General features: G+C 43.4%; 1 protein-coding gene across 1 annotated transcript in view; it reads right to left on the bottom strand.

The window, feature by feature from the left end:
• The window catches only part of LOC121432472 (CYFIP-related Rac1 interactor A), a 115,543-nt gene that overhangs the window by 32,104 nt on the left and 67,163 nt on the right, over positions 1 to 16,276 (bottom strand). Inside the window, exon 3 of the mRNA XM_041630463.1 lies at positions 6,149 to 6,228. Within this exon, the coding sequence (XP_041486397.1) occupies positions 6,149 to 6,218 (70 nt within the window). The 5' untranslated portion in view covers positions 6,219 to 6,228. The remainder of the gene's footprint in view (positions 1 to 6,148; positions 6,229 to 16,276) is intronic.

The raw sequence follows: 16,276 nt of genomic DNA, 5'->3' as shown, positions 1-16,276 counted from the left end.
CTTCATAATCTCAACAGCACTTTTATCCTCTTCGTTTTGATGACAGTCACCCTTGTGGGCATTGGTTCATGGTAGCTCTACCTCCTAGTTGATAATACTGAATATTCCTTTTCCGTGGATAATTATTTATTTTTGTTGGAGAGATGTCTGTTCAGATCTCAGAGGAATCTTTGATAGATCAAATTGTTTGCTGGTAGACAAAAACTTCCTTCCAAGTAACGTGCTTTTGAGTACTTTAAAGATATTTATTATTATTTGTTGTTGTGCATGCAAGAATGTGTATGTGTATGAAAGAGCGCGTATGTGTGTGTGTGTGTGTGTATTATATGTAACTTAAGCTGTCCCTAAACTTACCATAAAGTCTGACTCACCTCCTTGCCCCAAACTTGCAATACTCCTTCCAGTTCCTGAGCTCTGAGATCACGCTCATGTGACCACCAATCCCCATTAAGGTACTTGAATGTTTACTGTCTTGAAGAATATTACTCAGAACTCATACGGTTGCTTGCTGTAGCTCCCCTGTTACTGAACACGATGGCAGGTACTGGATGCATTAGCTAGAGATTGTTACCAATCTTCTGGCTGAGCATTGGAAGGAGTCAGAACATTTGGTTGAGCATCAGAAGGTAAGCAGATCCTTATGGACCAGACCATTGAGTCAGAATTTTTGGGTGAAGCTTAGCTACTTTTATGAGAAAGAGTTCATCAGATGTTTCTAACCACTCCTGTCTGGGACTCACTGCATCCCTTTGTATGGAAGGCTGATGCCTGCTGCCCACCTTAGGGGCCACTGTGGAGGCTCTGATTGAGCAATCTGCCTTAGGGTTCCAGCCATACTTCTTGCGCAATGCCCTTCAAACCATCCCTGGCTGGAATGACATTCATCAACCTTCCTCACCATACCCCTGCCTCCTGACTTTCAAAAAGAAGAGTGAGGCCTAGTGAAGAGACAGAGAGAGACAAAAAAGAAAAAAAAGTAAACGGATAAAAGATGCAATCACACACACACAAAAAAAAAAAGATGCTAAGGATCTGTGGGAAAATATGAGCATAAATTGTAGAACTCACTGAAAAGGTCAACAGGAATTTAAATCAGATCTTTGCCACTGAGGAACCCAAGGACAGATGTGTCTAATTTTGTATTATGTTTTGACCCAGCTTAATTATATCTATTTGACCCAGTTCAATTATATCCCATCACTGACTTCAAAAAGAATATTCAACATTGAAAGAAGCTTAAAATTCATTTAAGCTGTTACTACATGCTGCTCAGCCTTCCTTCCTCTCTCTCTACCCCTTGCTCCTTAACTCTTTACCACCCAGCCTCTGGATAGAAAGCAACAAACCCCAAATATTCTTTCTCAGGGTGACTGGTGACACCAGAATGCTCAGCGATCATCTCCCAGTTCAATTGTTCTCTTTATTGCCCACTAGATATGAGGACTACCTATGTTCTCCTAACTGCCTAGATTTGACCTACATGGTTCTTCCTTCACAACCTCATTCTCTACACTTGATGCTCATATAGTACTCAAATCCCTGCTCAACAAAGGGTGAGGTGCTAGGCCACAACACCCAGGCTTTAGCCCCAGAACCTCAACTTAGTAGGGTATCCTTGCATCTCTACTGTGGCATCTCTCTAGGACCCCTTGCCCACTGGCGCCCTCTTCAGTGTGGTACCTGAAGTGCGGCTCATCTGTCCAGCTCTTATTTTTTCCCCATTCTCCAGAGGATCTTAGCTCTTCTGTCTGGCTGTGAGCTCTGATTATGAGCCTCCAGTCTTGGCTTGGCAAGTGTATTTGGTGCCAGCTTTACCAAGCCAGCCCTTCCATTCCACACACCCCCACCCCGTTTTCTCAACAGGCCTTGGGTGCTCTGTCTAAATTGGACTTCTTGTTGTTCTTCAAACATGCCCCTTCTATTCTAATTTCTGCACCTCCCATTGACTATTTCCATCTGGTGGAGAACTCCTCATCCCATCTGGGCCCGTAGAAACCTCACCATTCTTTAAGACTCACTAAAGGGCCACCTGTTCACCATGTGTTGTCCTATCCCTCCTGTGGCCCTCCATTTCCAGAACCTAGATGCAAGTTCTGTTCCCTTCCGTTCTCTAGCGGCAAGTTATGCCTTTCTCAAGTCTCCTAGCTTGTCTTCACGTAAACGTCTGTCTGTTTTTTTTAATCTGTCACTTTTCCACTAGGCTTATTCTCATTTAGTCCCCAATCATGCTTGTGTGTGGCTGACATGGAAAAAATCATATCAGGCTCAACATACATTTTCTTGATTAATCTGCAAGCCACAGATTCAAGGGAAAATATTCCTGACATCCACATTTTCCACCTCTCTTACCATTGGTCTTTCTTAGAAACCTCCTTAAGGAATACGATATTTAAGCCATGGGCAGTGGTGGTGCACACCTTTAATCCCAGCACTCTGGGAGGCAGAGGCAGGTGGGACTCTGGGAGTTTGAGGCCAGCCTGGTCTACAGAGTGAGTTCTAGGACAATCAATACTACACACAGAAAACCTGCCTGCGAGAGGTGAAGGGGATGGTATTTAGGATAAAAAGAATGTTTTTGCTGTGTTGTTTTTTTCCCTGGCTTTTTCATGAGACGTGTTTAGTTTAGGAATAAAGCATGTTCTTCCTAGTCAGTAACAGAGCGATGCGGGGTGTTCAGAGAAGCTGATGGCTGCTGTGACAGGCACTTGGGGACAGTAAAGCAGCAGAAGAGAGCTGGAGGGACTCAGGTCCCCATCTCCCCTCCCTAACCACTCCCTGTGTGACCTCAGCTCAGCCAGTCCCTCCTAGAATTTAGGAAAAATAAAACTACACTTCTGGAGGATATGAAAGGAGTTTCTTTTTATTCTCTCTTTGGAAAAAGAAGCAGAATTTTGTACATTTTTTTCAAAATTCATATTTTCTTTATAGATTACAGTTATTTATAGTCCTAACAGAAAGGCACCAGGCATGGAAATCAAGAGCTTGCTTTCTTATCTTGAAGAAATTATAATCTCTTCATTATATCTGCAAGAAGAATTATATCTGCAAAGGGAGTTTTTGTATCATGGATATCAAATTTCTATAAATGTATCCCTTAGCCACCAGGACCTATCCTTAAAGAGGAAAACAATGCCCGCAGCACATGACCGAGCAGATCAGAGCACAGTGACAACAGGGAAAAGGAACTGAGTCCTCTCTCAGGCCACCTTGCCTTCCATGCAGTGGGGAGAGGCTTTCCAAGGCAAACCTCAGAGCCCTAGGGTGGACCAGTTGGAAAACATGGCTTTAAATCCTCACAGGTTTTATCTGTACTCTTTCAAGGTCCTGAAGATTAGTCCTGACAAGTGACTCAACATTCAGAGCAGTGTAGAAAGCCAAGAAATCAAGACAATTAGACCAGCAAGGGGGGCCGCCAAATTCTGTCAGGTAGGTGGGAGTCAGGGCAGACTCATGTGTTTAGGGCTTCCCAGCGTGAGTGGACATGGGATTACTCTGGGCTCCTAGGTGTTGGGGAACTGTGAATGAATGCAGACTGTAACATTATTCTTAACCACTTCATGCATTGAATGCAATCATGCAAAATGTGTGCTATAACAATGGTAGGGGGGGACTGGAGAGATGGCTCAGAGGTTTAAAGCACTGCCTGCTCTCCCAGGGGTCCTGAGTTCAGTTCCAGGTGACCACATGTTGACTCAAGGCCATCTGTGGTGAGATCTGGTGCTCTCTTTTGGCCTGAGGGCATGCATGCAGGCAGAGCTCTGTGCACATAGTAAATGAATGAATCTTAAAAAAATGGCAGGGACGATTAAAGTTAAAGTAACAAAGTGGTTAAGATTACAGGCAACTTATTTAAGGCTATTGATGGATCTTACTTTAATAATAATAATATATGCACATGTGTACATATAGGCAGACAGACAGATTGCAGAAGAATCACAGGCAAATTCATCTTGAGTTCTGAGCTGAAATCCTTATCAAACCAAATGTAAATAAAACCAAGTCAAGCCAACCAATAACAACAGGGAGGAATGGGGTTAGATCAGAAGCCAAGTACCCTTCAGTGAATGTAATTAAGAGTTTTGTTATCAGAATTCATGAGTTCCGGAGTCGCTCTCCTTTTTGAGCAGCTGTTTTAAATATGTCAAAGATGCCATGCAACACCTTAGAGGGCTTTCGCTCTACAACTTGGAAAGGTCGTCTAACATTTAATTAACAAAAGTGCTAGAAAATTCCATCTATACGTGAAGGCGTTCTGGCCATTTTCTTTAATATAAATACTTGACAAATTAAAGTGTCTAGCAAGTTAAAGAGGGCAGTGGGCATGAATACAAAAGAGATGTCCAGCTGTGTTCCAGCTCCTGTGGGGTGTGGGGGAGCAGGGAGATGGCTCAGTGGGTAAGCAACAGCCATGCAAGCCTGATGACCTGGAACCCATGTTTAAAAAACTGGGTAGGATAGCCAGCATCTGTAATCCCAGCACTCCTATAGTGAGATAGGAGGCAGAGACAAAGGAATTTGCTGGCTGATGAGCCTGGTGCATGCAGGGTAGAGCCTGGGGTATGCTGGGTGGGCCCTGGAGTATGCATGTTAAGAGTCTGCAGTATGCAGGGCAGAACCTGAAGTATATTTGCTGGCTGGTGAGCCTGGTGCATGCAGGGTAGAGCCTGGGGGATGCTGGGTGGGCCCTGGAGTGTGCATGTTAAGAGTCTGCAGTATGCAGGGCAGAACCTGGGGTATTCAGGGTAGAAACTGCAATATGCAGGGTAGAGGCTGCAGTATGCAGGGCAGAGCCTGGAGTACGCAGGGTAGAGTTGGCAGTATGCTGGGTGGAGGCAGAAATCATAAGAAAGAATTCCTCAAAGTGTGAACTGAGAATCAGCTCCCGAGAGTTGCCTTCTACAGTCTCACTGAGGCATGAGTGCATACACATTCACACGTAGGCACACGCAGGCACACATGCACAAGGGGAAAAGAGTGGGAATATCAACCTAGTTTGAGTCAGCACAGTCAGTCAATCAAATGAACAACACAGAATCTCTGTTTATTTAACAATGACTTTTAGGCCATTTTACACCAGAAAAAAAATTGATTATACTGGTTTGGTGATGGAGATGTAACTGTTCTATTTAGTGTTTCTGCTGCTATGGCCAAACACTTTGACCAAAAGCAACACGCGGAAGAAAGGGTTTATTTGGAATACACTCCTGGGTCACCATCTATCATTGAAGGAAGCCAGGTAGGAAATGAAGCAGAAATTCTGGGGAAACCCTCCCTACTTGTTTGCTCTCTGGCTATCTCCCTGGCTCACAGAACTCAGCTAGCTTTCTTATCCAGTTTGGGGCCAACTAGGGATGCTGCTGCCTACAGTAAACAACCAAGACAACACCCCAGACACAGTCACAGGTTAATTTGATTAATTGTTTAATTATGGTTCCCTCTTCCTAGGTAACTCTGGGCTGTATCAAACTGACAATAAAAACTGGGGCAAGCCGGGCGATGGTGGCGCACGCCTTTAATCCCAGCACTCGGGAGGCAGAGGCAGGTGGATCTCTTTGAGTTCGAGACCAGCCTGGTCTACAGAGCTAGTTCCAGGACAGGCTCCAAAGCTACAGAGAAACCCTGTCTCGAAAAACCAAAAAAAAAAAAACCCAAAAAAAAAACTGGGGCAATAATCTTATGAACAAGGCCAGGATTTGAAAGATCCCAAATAATTTTATGCAATTAAATAATACATAAAATAGAGGGCACTGATGACAAATAGTCAGCCTGATTTCTGGTGGCCGTCACTGCTCCCCTTGTACGTATAAGGGTACTTAGTGCTAATCCATGTCAGCTAATGAGCTTGCAATTTTTCTTTGGAAGTGTAATCTTAAGGAAGTTTCATGATAAAGTTTAATGTATATATTACCAAAGCTAATCTTTATATATATATAAAAAAAACATGGACCAGTTAAACCAAACCTTTGTTTAGGTTTCTAGAAGTCAAAATCGATGGAGGAAAACGGCTTAGAAATAATGTCAGAAAGAAATACATAATACCACTTGGATTTGACTTGAGTTTCATTGGAAATCTCTATAACTTCCCTACGAACAAGCTATGGAGCAAGTACCAAGTTTCCATTCCTGTATTACAGTGCTCAGGACTTACTTTCAAAATCCAGGAAAAAGTGTGGATAATTCTCAATTTCCCGGGTCAGGACTTTGAGCAGGTTTCCCATGCCAGCAAACCTAGAAAAGATAACACAGAAGCAAATACCATCAGGGATGTGAAAAGCTGACTCAGAAGCATACAGTTCTACCATCACGTCCTTAAGCCCAAGAGAAGAGCAGCTCCATCAGGTCTGGAACCCCACAGCCTAACCTTGAGCTGCTGGGAGCTAAGTAAGCCTGAGGTGGAGTTCTCTGAAGCAGAGTAGTGACAGATGTGTGTGTCACAGGCCTCTGAAGAAGAACTGCACCCTGTATCTCATTCACATAATAGTAATAACAACAACTGCTGTGGAACAATGGTTTTACCCTGAAAACATTTGTTTCTTGTACTTGTTTAATAAAATGCTGGTTGGCTGGTAGCCAGGCAAGAAGTATAGGCGAGACTACCATGCAAGAAGTAGAGGCGGGGCAATGAGAACAGGAGAATTCTGGGAAGAGGATTCTGCAGTCTGCAGTCGTGACCCAGCTGCAGAGAAAGCATGATGTGACTGCCTCAAGGAGAAATGTACTGAGCCACGTGGATAACTCAGACAAGAATTATGGGCTAATGTAAGTTATAAGAACTAGTAAATAAGAAGCCTGAGCTAATGGGCCAATCAGTTTGTAACTAATGTAGACCTCTGTATGATTCTTTGGGACTTAACAGCTGAAAGACCAGGCAGGACAGAAAATCTCTGTCAACAAACAACAACAAATGAGTTCCCTCTTAAAACTTAAACTTCTTTGAAATGGAATTTTGACTATTTCTATGAAATGTTTCCCTTTGCCTATTACAAGCCCCTGTAACCATACAGCTGACATCTCTACCTCGCTTTTCTTTCCTGCCGGTGTAGAACAAACCATATCACTGGGTAGGTATAACAGACAGGGTGTCATTAAAACATCTGCCAGGAATAGTAAGGGTTTCTCTTTTATCTTCTCTCTTGTATTATTTTTTTCTTCCCTCTCTTCCTTCCTCTTCTTGCTTACTCTTCCCATCTCTCTCAGACCGGCTAGGTAGCCTAGATCTCTAGAGTTTTACGCTGTCGTCCATCCTGGCCTTGAACTCACACTTCTCCCACCTTTGCCTCCAAAGTGCCAAGGGTCCAGGTGCACACCAGCCTGTCCAGCATAAATTTCCTAAAGCTTGTGAGAAAGAGTTCAGGTCCCAGGGACTCTCTTGATGCATGTAAGAGGCAAGATTTTTCAAACTGTAACTCCTAGTCCAGTTACCAGCTTTCATCAGTTGGTGTTCTGATGATGAAACACTCCTACATAAAATACAAAAATGTAAAGTTTGGGGCTGGTAAAATAGCTCAGGCAGGTAAGGGTACTTGCTGCTAAGCCTGTCAACCCAAGTTTAATTCCTGGATCCTACACTGAAAGCAGGAACGTATTCTAATCCCATCTACTGTGTCATCTGATGTCTACATATGAATGAGTGAAAGTGCGTGTGTGCGTGCGTGTGTGTGTGTGTGCGCATGAGCACACAGACAGACATGTAGACACACACACACACACACACATAAATGTAATTTTCAAAGAAATAAAAGGCATAATATCAAATCGTTCTCAACAAAACAGCAGCCTCAGGGAGTGGATAGTAGGCTTGGAGATTAAGAGTTCTTATATCTTTTGCAGAGGACATTAGATCCCCACGGCTTTTGGATAAGCTTAGGGTTTTCTGCTGGAAGATGGGTTTGCTAGACTGCATGTAGCTCTCCAGAGAAGAAGATCAATGGAGCAATGCACTCCATTTCTCTCTTCTGAAGAAACATCTTCCCTATCCTTTCTGTCGCTCTGCTTTTCGTCCCCTGCCTTCACACCATTTTCTGTGAAAACATATCCGAGCAAGTTCCACGTGCCCCAGACTCTGCCAGAAGTAGAGGTCAGCATGGGTCTGGTCCATCCTGTACTAGGCGGTATTCTCAAGCCCTCCTAGACCTCATTTTAATGAGCAATTCCAGTTCTGAGCTGGAAGCACTTCTTAGAGGAAGATGATTCATTTAATAGTAGGCTGGACTTCGTACTTAACAACTTAATGGAAGTTAAATATTCTTAACTTCCCTGTTTTGCTGCTATGAGTGTGTCCCAGATTCACATCCTTCTAAACTCCTGTTTTATAAATGATTTTCCTGCCAGAATCCATCCCTATGTGGGAAATACACCAAGCCTTTGAAGTTTGTAAAAGCCACAAGCCAATAAATGTAGAGATATCTCCAAATGTGACCCATAGAACTTTTCCTCTTCCTAAAGTTATTTGAGATGGTTGGCCAACTGCAGTAAATATTTTGGAACATGATTCTAACATCAGCCAGGCTCAGTTACTTGGAACATTTGGGATCCTAGATGTGTGGGCTTTCAACCCAGGTATATCTGGAACAGTGACCTACAGGCATGATGCACTATTACGGGTTAATTCTGTTAACCTTGGAAGCATGTCTTTCAAACCCAATGCAAGATCCCTACATGAAAAATAGAAATATTTCATCTCAGTGTTTTCACAGGAAAAAGATGTGATACTTGCTACTTTTTCCCAAGATCAATAATGCAGGAGATTTTATTCTCATTAGGTAAATCTACCAAGTGAATGGGAACATCACAAAAATGGTCAAATAGAGCTATCATCTATCTATCTATCTATCTATCTATCTATCTATCTATCATCTATATCTATATATAATTATAAATATGTCATCTCTATCATCTATCTATCTTCTATATATCGATCATCTTCTCTACATCTCTATATATCATCTATCTATCTATCTATCTATCTATCTATCTATCTGTCTATTATGAACATATTCAGAAATAAACCCAGGGCCATGAATATGCTCTCTCTGAGCTACATCCCTAGCCCACCATGGTACTTTTTAAACTGAACCCTGGACTCCACTTAGAAAGGCCCCTCTCCAATCTGTTTGCATAGCTCCTACATGAGCACACTGCTATGCACCGCGGTACTAAGGAGAAAACTTAATTAAGATAGATTTATACTTGAGATTAGACATATTTTATGGCATTAAATAAAAGAATAACATTTCAGTCTGCTGAAGGATGCAGATACTGACATAATTAAGTTGAAGCCAAGAGAATAAAAAGGGCTGGTCACAACCTGGACACAAAGCGGAGGCCACTGGGCCAGGAGCTAGAGAAGGCATTTTGTGTCTGAACATTTGCAGACTCAAAGAGCAGGAAGTAAAAATAGTCTTTTTCAGGATTCAGTATTCAAAAAAAAATTGAAGATCACAGTGGGTAAATATAGACATCATGGTTAAGAGCAAGTGAAGAAAAGAAAAATTCCCCTCTGGCTCAGAGTGGCTGCTTCAAAGAGGATATCTGAGGATGTACTGAGTCACAGTTCCCATGGCAGAGCAGACATATGGGTGGCAGAGCTGCCTGCTCTGGCAGTCCAGGGGTGTACTCTGCAGAGCTGGAAAATCTGGCTTGCACGTTCTATCCAGTGACTTCATGGCCACCCCCTTCTATGACTCCTGCTTCTGTTTCAAGAGTTGTCAGCTGCTTGTCATTCCTCCCCAGCTGCAGAAGTTTACGTCACAGCGAATACAGCCATGCAGAAGGTACTCAGAGCCCCCGAGGAACCTTTTTCTCTAAAATAATGGCATCTGAGAACAATGTGGCCGCAACTTATTCCTGCTCTTTGATCTTATAGAAAACATGCCCCTGTTCACAGCTGCCCCTCAAGAACTGACTGCGCCTGTGTTGAGCATTTTCATACATAGCACAGGTGCAGGTGGGGAATGCAGTGAGGGAAGCCACGATCTCATGGCAGGTGATATACAGACTACTTGTAGTCTAGCATCCACCTAGGAGTTGACTCTAGCCGAAAGGACATAAACACATCCTGGCATATAGTAAGCGTTCAAAGATGCTCATTGATTATCTATTAATATATGAAAATAAAAGGACATATGAAGAACATCCACATTTTATATGGAGTACTTACTGTGTGTTTATAAGCTTTCCCACACTTTATTTTTTTCAAATCTTACAACTTTCAAGAAGTTATGTTTATGTTCACATTGGTTGACAGCAAAAGAGGGCATTCAAAATGGGTAACTGGCCAATGAACTCACCCTCGGCTTTGAAAGCTTTAGAATGCAAACTTCAAGCTCTTTTCTCCACTGGAGACAAAGTACCACAATAGACATTCCAGGGGCTCCTGTCGGCGGACATCAGAAAACCTACAGTCTTCTGAAAGTGTGTGAAGGATCTGGTGGTGTTACTGCAGGCACACAGTCCCTTTTCTGTGAAAAGACTCTACAGCTTCTATTACATGCGAAAAAGGGTTTTCTCTGAATCAGCTCTGTGGCATATTAGAGGAAGTTTCTGTCCTTCAACAATTCAGAGAAGAGAAAAACCACACGAGGGCAACATCTCCTGGGCAAGTCTGCTTCACTCAAGAAGGAAGCTGCCACTCACAGAGTCTGAGGAAGATGGGTGGAGGCGAGAGTTTTTCCATCTGGGAGATATTAGGAGTTAGGAAATAAAAGGTATGAAAGAGGGGGTGACTGACCAAGATCCCTCCAAATAGTAAAGACAAAGGGAGTTTCTCTGGCCATGCTGGTGTCTGTGTAGACAACCTGCATGGTCTTGACATGGGAAGTGTCCATCTTTAAGGGGTGGCAAATTTGGATATACAAATGATGATATTTTTATACATATATTATCACTCTCCAGGCTCTCAGTTCAACTGACATTTATAGAACTGGCTCTACTATTACTTGGTGTAAAATCCATAACATTCCAAATGAAATTATTCACTGCTAACATTTCCAGTTTCAAAAAAGTAGAAAATAAATTAACTATCTCTCTTTTTTTCTCCCTCTCTCCTCAGAATTCTACTTTGGTTTGGAAGAAAAAGTTTAAATGTCAGCATTAGCTGTCTTCCCAGAATATAAAGCCAAATGCAAACAATCAAGTCTTATTATTATTATTATTATTATTATTATTATTATTTTTAAATAAAAGCTATGTACAAACTGGGCAGTGATGGCACACGCCTTTAATTCCAGCACTCAGGAGATGGAGGTAGGCAAATCTCTGTGAGTTTGAGGCCAGCCTGGTATACAGAGCATGTTCTAAGAGGCAGAGCTACAAAGACAAACCTTGTCTTGAAACCTCCCATCCCACAAAAAAAAAAAAAAAAGAAGAAGAAGAAGAAGAAGAAAAGAGAGAGAGAGAGAGAGAGAGAGAGAGAGAGAGAGAGCTTTGCCCCATAATTTAAGGGATGTAGTCAGTGCCTCATTGGCTCACATAGTTGAAAGCTCGGTGCCCTGTTGATGACCCTGTTTAGGGAGACAGCACTGGTTTGCTGGAGGACGTATGTCACTGGGGGTGGGCTTTGAGAGTTCATAGTTTCACCCTAGTTCTGGTTGGCTCCCTCTGCCTTCGTGTTTGCAGCTGAGCCAATCTCCTGGTTTCCTTTCTGAATGCCATGCGATCACAACTGACTCTTACTCCTCTGGAACCTTAGATCTAGAAGTTGCTTTGGGTCCTAGCATTTTTATCCCAAGTGCAGAGAAGAAACAAATGCAAGGAAACCCTCATTGCTGTCCACAAAGCAATTTCTTTCAATCTCTAGGAATTCAGGACAATCAAGGGCAGAGGGAGAAAACAAAATGGTGGTCTTAACAGTGTTTGTTTTGCAACATTTTTTTTGAAGGTTTAAGTTAGAAACTAAGTCAGTGATCCATCAGAAAGGGTGGAGTTTGCTAGCACTTTGAACGAGCCACTAACTTCTCCAGTCTAGGGTATTTTGTCTTTTGGTACAAAGATTTTAAGAATCAAAGACTCACATTAACTGCAGCTCCTTATTTTGGCAATTAAGAAGTTACAGTTGATGAAACTTTTGTTTCTTCTGTGACATAGTTCATAAACCATAAATAAATCAAGAGTACAATGGGGTGTATTCATACGACATCACATCTTTATCAAGAAATTTATCCAGTCACCTCATCAGCATAAGTTTGTAAAGCCATGGATCCCCGCATTCTGAGACTCACTTTACATACTAGAATACCATGACGGGAGGAATAGTGAATGTCCCATTCTTAGGCATTCCAGATGGAGCCTGGACCTCCTGACCTGCAGTCTCAATGCATCCACAAATTCCTCCAGGAAGTACTGGGCATTGAGGTCCTTTTTTTTATATCTTAATTTACAAAACAAAAGAAATGGGCTTTGCTGATGGATGCCGTGGATTAAAGCGAGGAGCCAGAGGCCATGTGTCCCAATCTCACACTTTGTTGACCAACACAAAAGTAACAGGATGCCACTTTTATAGACATTACTTTGCTTTTTTGATTTTTTGTTGTTGTTGTAGTTTTTGGTTTTTTGCAGGGTTTCTCTGTAGCTTTGAAACCTGTCCTGGAACTAGTTCTTGTAGACTGGAGTGGTCTTGAACTCACAAATCTGCCTTCCTCTCCCTCCCGAGTGCTGGGATTAAAGGCGTGTGTCACCACCGCCTGGCATAAGACATTACTTTGTAAAGTACAGTGTGCTTCCATCACTCAAGGGTTTGCACTCTCTGTTAGAAGTGTCTCTCCCATGCATGCTGATGGAGCAGAATCGGTTCTCCCCCAACAAGGACATCCTCAGTGGGGATTAAAATCTTTGCACACTGTTCTGCCTTCCCACAGGGAGTCATCTTTGTGGCCCCTCAGGGGCTTACCTACATCCTACAAATAGCATCCATCTCAATATTCCCAAGCTCAGGCTAGTCCCCCCCCCCCCATTTATGTCCACATTTCTGATAAGCCTTCAGAAGTTCACACGGATACCCACTGCCTGTGGGGCAGTGGGTATCCAAATGCATGCCCCGACCAGAGAAATCCCAGTCTCTGCTCACTTCCTCTGTACCCTCTTTTCTTCTGCCTGCTCCCCCGACTCTAGCCACATTGTTATGGCTCTCTCATTGCCACAGGGCCCTTACATGCGTGACTCTTCCTCCCTCACACTCACCAGCACCTGCAGGTGGTGACAGCACCTCACACCTTGTGGGGTTTAACTTTCACAACCAATACATGAGGTAGAAACCATTGAGATCTCAATTCCCACTCATTCCCCCCTCCCCTCAGTGTAGGAGCTGTGGACAGCTGTGGAAAAGGAGAGGCCATTTCTTGAGAACTGTGGCTTCTGGTAGATTGACCATGTTCCTGTGGCTGGTCCTACATCTGTGTGTATATGGGCAGCACAGAGATTTGCCTACCTCCATCTCCTGAGTGCTGGAATTAAAGGCATGTGCCATCACTGCCCAGCTTGTACATAGCTTTTATTTATTTGCACTCTGAGTTATGAAAGAAAAGGAATGGGTGTGAGAGTCTGGGTTCTTGGAAAGGAACCCCATTATTATATCATCCTAATTATATTATATCATCATGATTATTCACCTCATTGCAACCACAAGAAAAAGCCCTATGACGTTGAGCAAGGTGCTTCACCTTGCTCCCTGTAGGCATCCTGTGGCTCGACTCAGGACCACAACTACACATTTTCTCATGGGTCTCTGAACCTGAGGTGTTCTGGGGCTGAGCTGCTGTTATCACACCTCACTGCATTCCTAGCACTTAGAGCGGGGCCTGGCAGACAGTCAACGCTTTGTGCAGGGGTTCCCAAGCATCAGTTCCCTGAACGCAAATGAGAAAAGCAAACGCTACACCAGCAGCTCTTCAGAGGGCTAGCTCTAACCACACACGTCTGTATTTCTGTTTTGATTTATTTTACAACCTGAAGGCGACTGCTGTCTTTTCCCAGCCCAGCGTGTATCTTGAAGTTTTACTGGCTTATAAAATATGGACAACTGGGAACTATTCACACAGACAGTGACTTTGCTTAGGACTGAGGCAAAGCTCCAAGTGGGCCTCCCATCCCTCAGGCCTTTGGGTACACTGCTACCTGACCACCTTGATCTGCCTTGAGTCTGACTTGATGATATTACTGGAGTCGGATTTTGCTGGGGTTTACGAGCCAGCCTCTGAATGCCAGCATCTGGCCCGCTGTATCTCTGACCCAGAAGAGAAGCAAGATCTCTATGGCTCTGCCACCTGCTTCTCTCTCTCTCTCTCTCTCTCTCTCTCTCTCTCTCTCTCTCTCTCCTGCAGCACAGAAAGGGATTTTGCTGAGGTTCTCTTCTCTGCCACAGGCCATGTTCTCCACAAGATGAACTTGCAGGAAGGAAGGCTAGACCTGACAGCACCCTCCTAAGTTAGGTATCCTCTCCACCTATTGTAAATTCTTTGGACTATTTCTCTTCCCCCGAAAAATCACTTTTTTTTTTCCTACTAAAGTGTATGATAGCTTTCACTTTATTCTCTCCCTACAAAGAAGGGACTTAAGCTTCAACCACGTGACCCTCCTTGGCAGATAGTACTTGGCCTAACCGGTTCACCTTTCCATTAATGTGTGTGTCATCTCCTGAGAATCTGCCCGTTGTCTGCTTGTTTAAGTCAATTCCATTGTGGGACCTTTAGCTGTTAGATAAAAGAAAGTTCCTTTCACCACAGAAATATTTTCTGTAGACCAGAACTCTTGCGGTAAACTCTAGTTCTGGCTATTTCAAGGTGCAAGTGAAGCAAATGACAGATGGCTCAGCAGTTAAGAGCACACTGTCTGCTCTCCCAAAAGCCCTGAGTTCAATTCCCAGCAACCACATGGTGGCTCACAACCATGTGTAATGAGATCTGGTGCCCTCTGAGGAAGAGACCTGGTCAGTCGTCCTCATCTACTTGGACCATGAAATCCAACATGGACAAGTTCAACAGAACCGCCATATATGGGCTCCACCATTACCAGGGCATAAATTTCATTTTTTCAATTTTATACCATATAGGCTACAAACTGGGTGGTTAAAAAAAAAAAAAAAAGAGCCCACAAAATCATGCTTCTTAGGTTGAGGCAATAGCTCACCAGATAAAGTGCTTGCCTTGTGTGTTGGTGTGAGTAATAAATGACCCCCAAAGCCCATGGATTTGAATGCTTAGTCATCAGTGAGTGGCACTACTTGAGAGGGAGAGAGGTGTGGCCTTGATGGAGGAAGTGTGCCACTAAGGGTAAGCTTTGACGTTACAAAAGCACAAGCCAGGCCTGGAGGTTCTCTTTTCCTGCCGTCTGTGGATCCAGATGTAGAACTCTTAGCTCTTTTTCTCCAGCATCATGTCTGTCTGCCTGCCACCATGCTTCCTGCCATGATGATAATGGACTAAATCTCTGAAACTATAGGCAAGCCCCAATCAAATGCGTAAGAGTTGCCATGGTCATGTTATCTCTTCATAGCAATAGAATACTGGCTAAGACACCTTGCAAGCATGGAGACTCGAGAATGATGCCCCAGAATGCACATAGAAAAATCTGGGCAGGGTGGCATGCATTTGTAGTGCCAATGCTGGCCAATCAGCCTAGCATACTTGGTGAGCTACAGGCCAATGAAAGAGACTGTCTCATAAAAGCACGGTGGCACCAGAGGTTGTCTCTCTCTCTCTCTCTCTCTCTCTCTCTCTCTCTCTCTCTCTCTCTCACACACACACACACACACACACACACACACACACACACCACAAATACTTCTGGGGGGGATTGCATCAACAGAATGAAGTATTTTAGCTTATTAACTCTAGGAAACTGAATCTGCCAGGCCGTTTAGTAGTGTAAATTAGTTGGGCTGGGTGGTGAGTCTTCACCAATTTGCCATCTTGGGGATGAAGTCATAACGTTTTTAGTTCCGCCGCGGAATGAGTTGCCAAGAATCCAACAGACAATTTCATTCCAAGACGAAGGAGGAACAAAGCAGAACTGACTCTATTAGGCACTTTCATCTGACCATAAAAATGAGTTAATGGCTTAAATGTGTTTTGAAAACGTTTTAACACTACAAGTAATGTCACTCAAATGGGAAAATGTGTTGAATATTCTCATGATCGTTAATACCGAGTTGTCCCTCTGAAGGTTTTGACATCCTCTGGGGAATCTGAGCTCCTGAAGTCCAGTTCAAAGCCAACCCACAGGAATTCACAACACAACACACACACACACACACACACACACACACACACACACACTCTCCACA

The sequence above is a fragment of the Microtus oregoni genome, unplaced genomic scaffold (assembly GCF_018167655.1).
Source record: "Microtus oregoni isolate MIOR12 unplaced genomic scaffold, Mior012 000034F_ref0000314, whole genome shotgun sequence".
Taxonomy (NCBI): domain Eukaryota; kingdom Metazoa; phylum Chordata; class Mammalia; order Rodentia; family Cricetidae; genus Microtus; species Microtus oregoni.
This window is presented reverse-complemented; position numbering and strand designations above follow the sequence as displayed.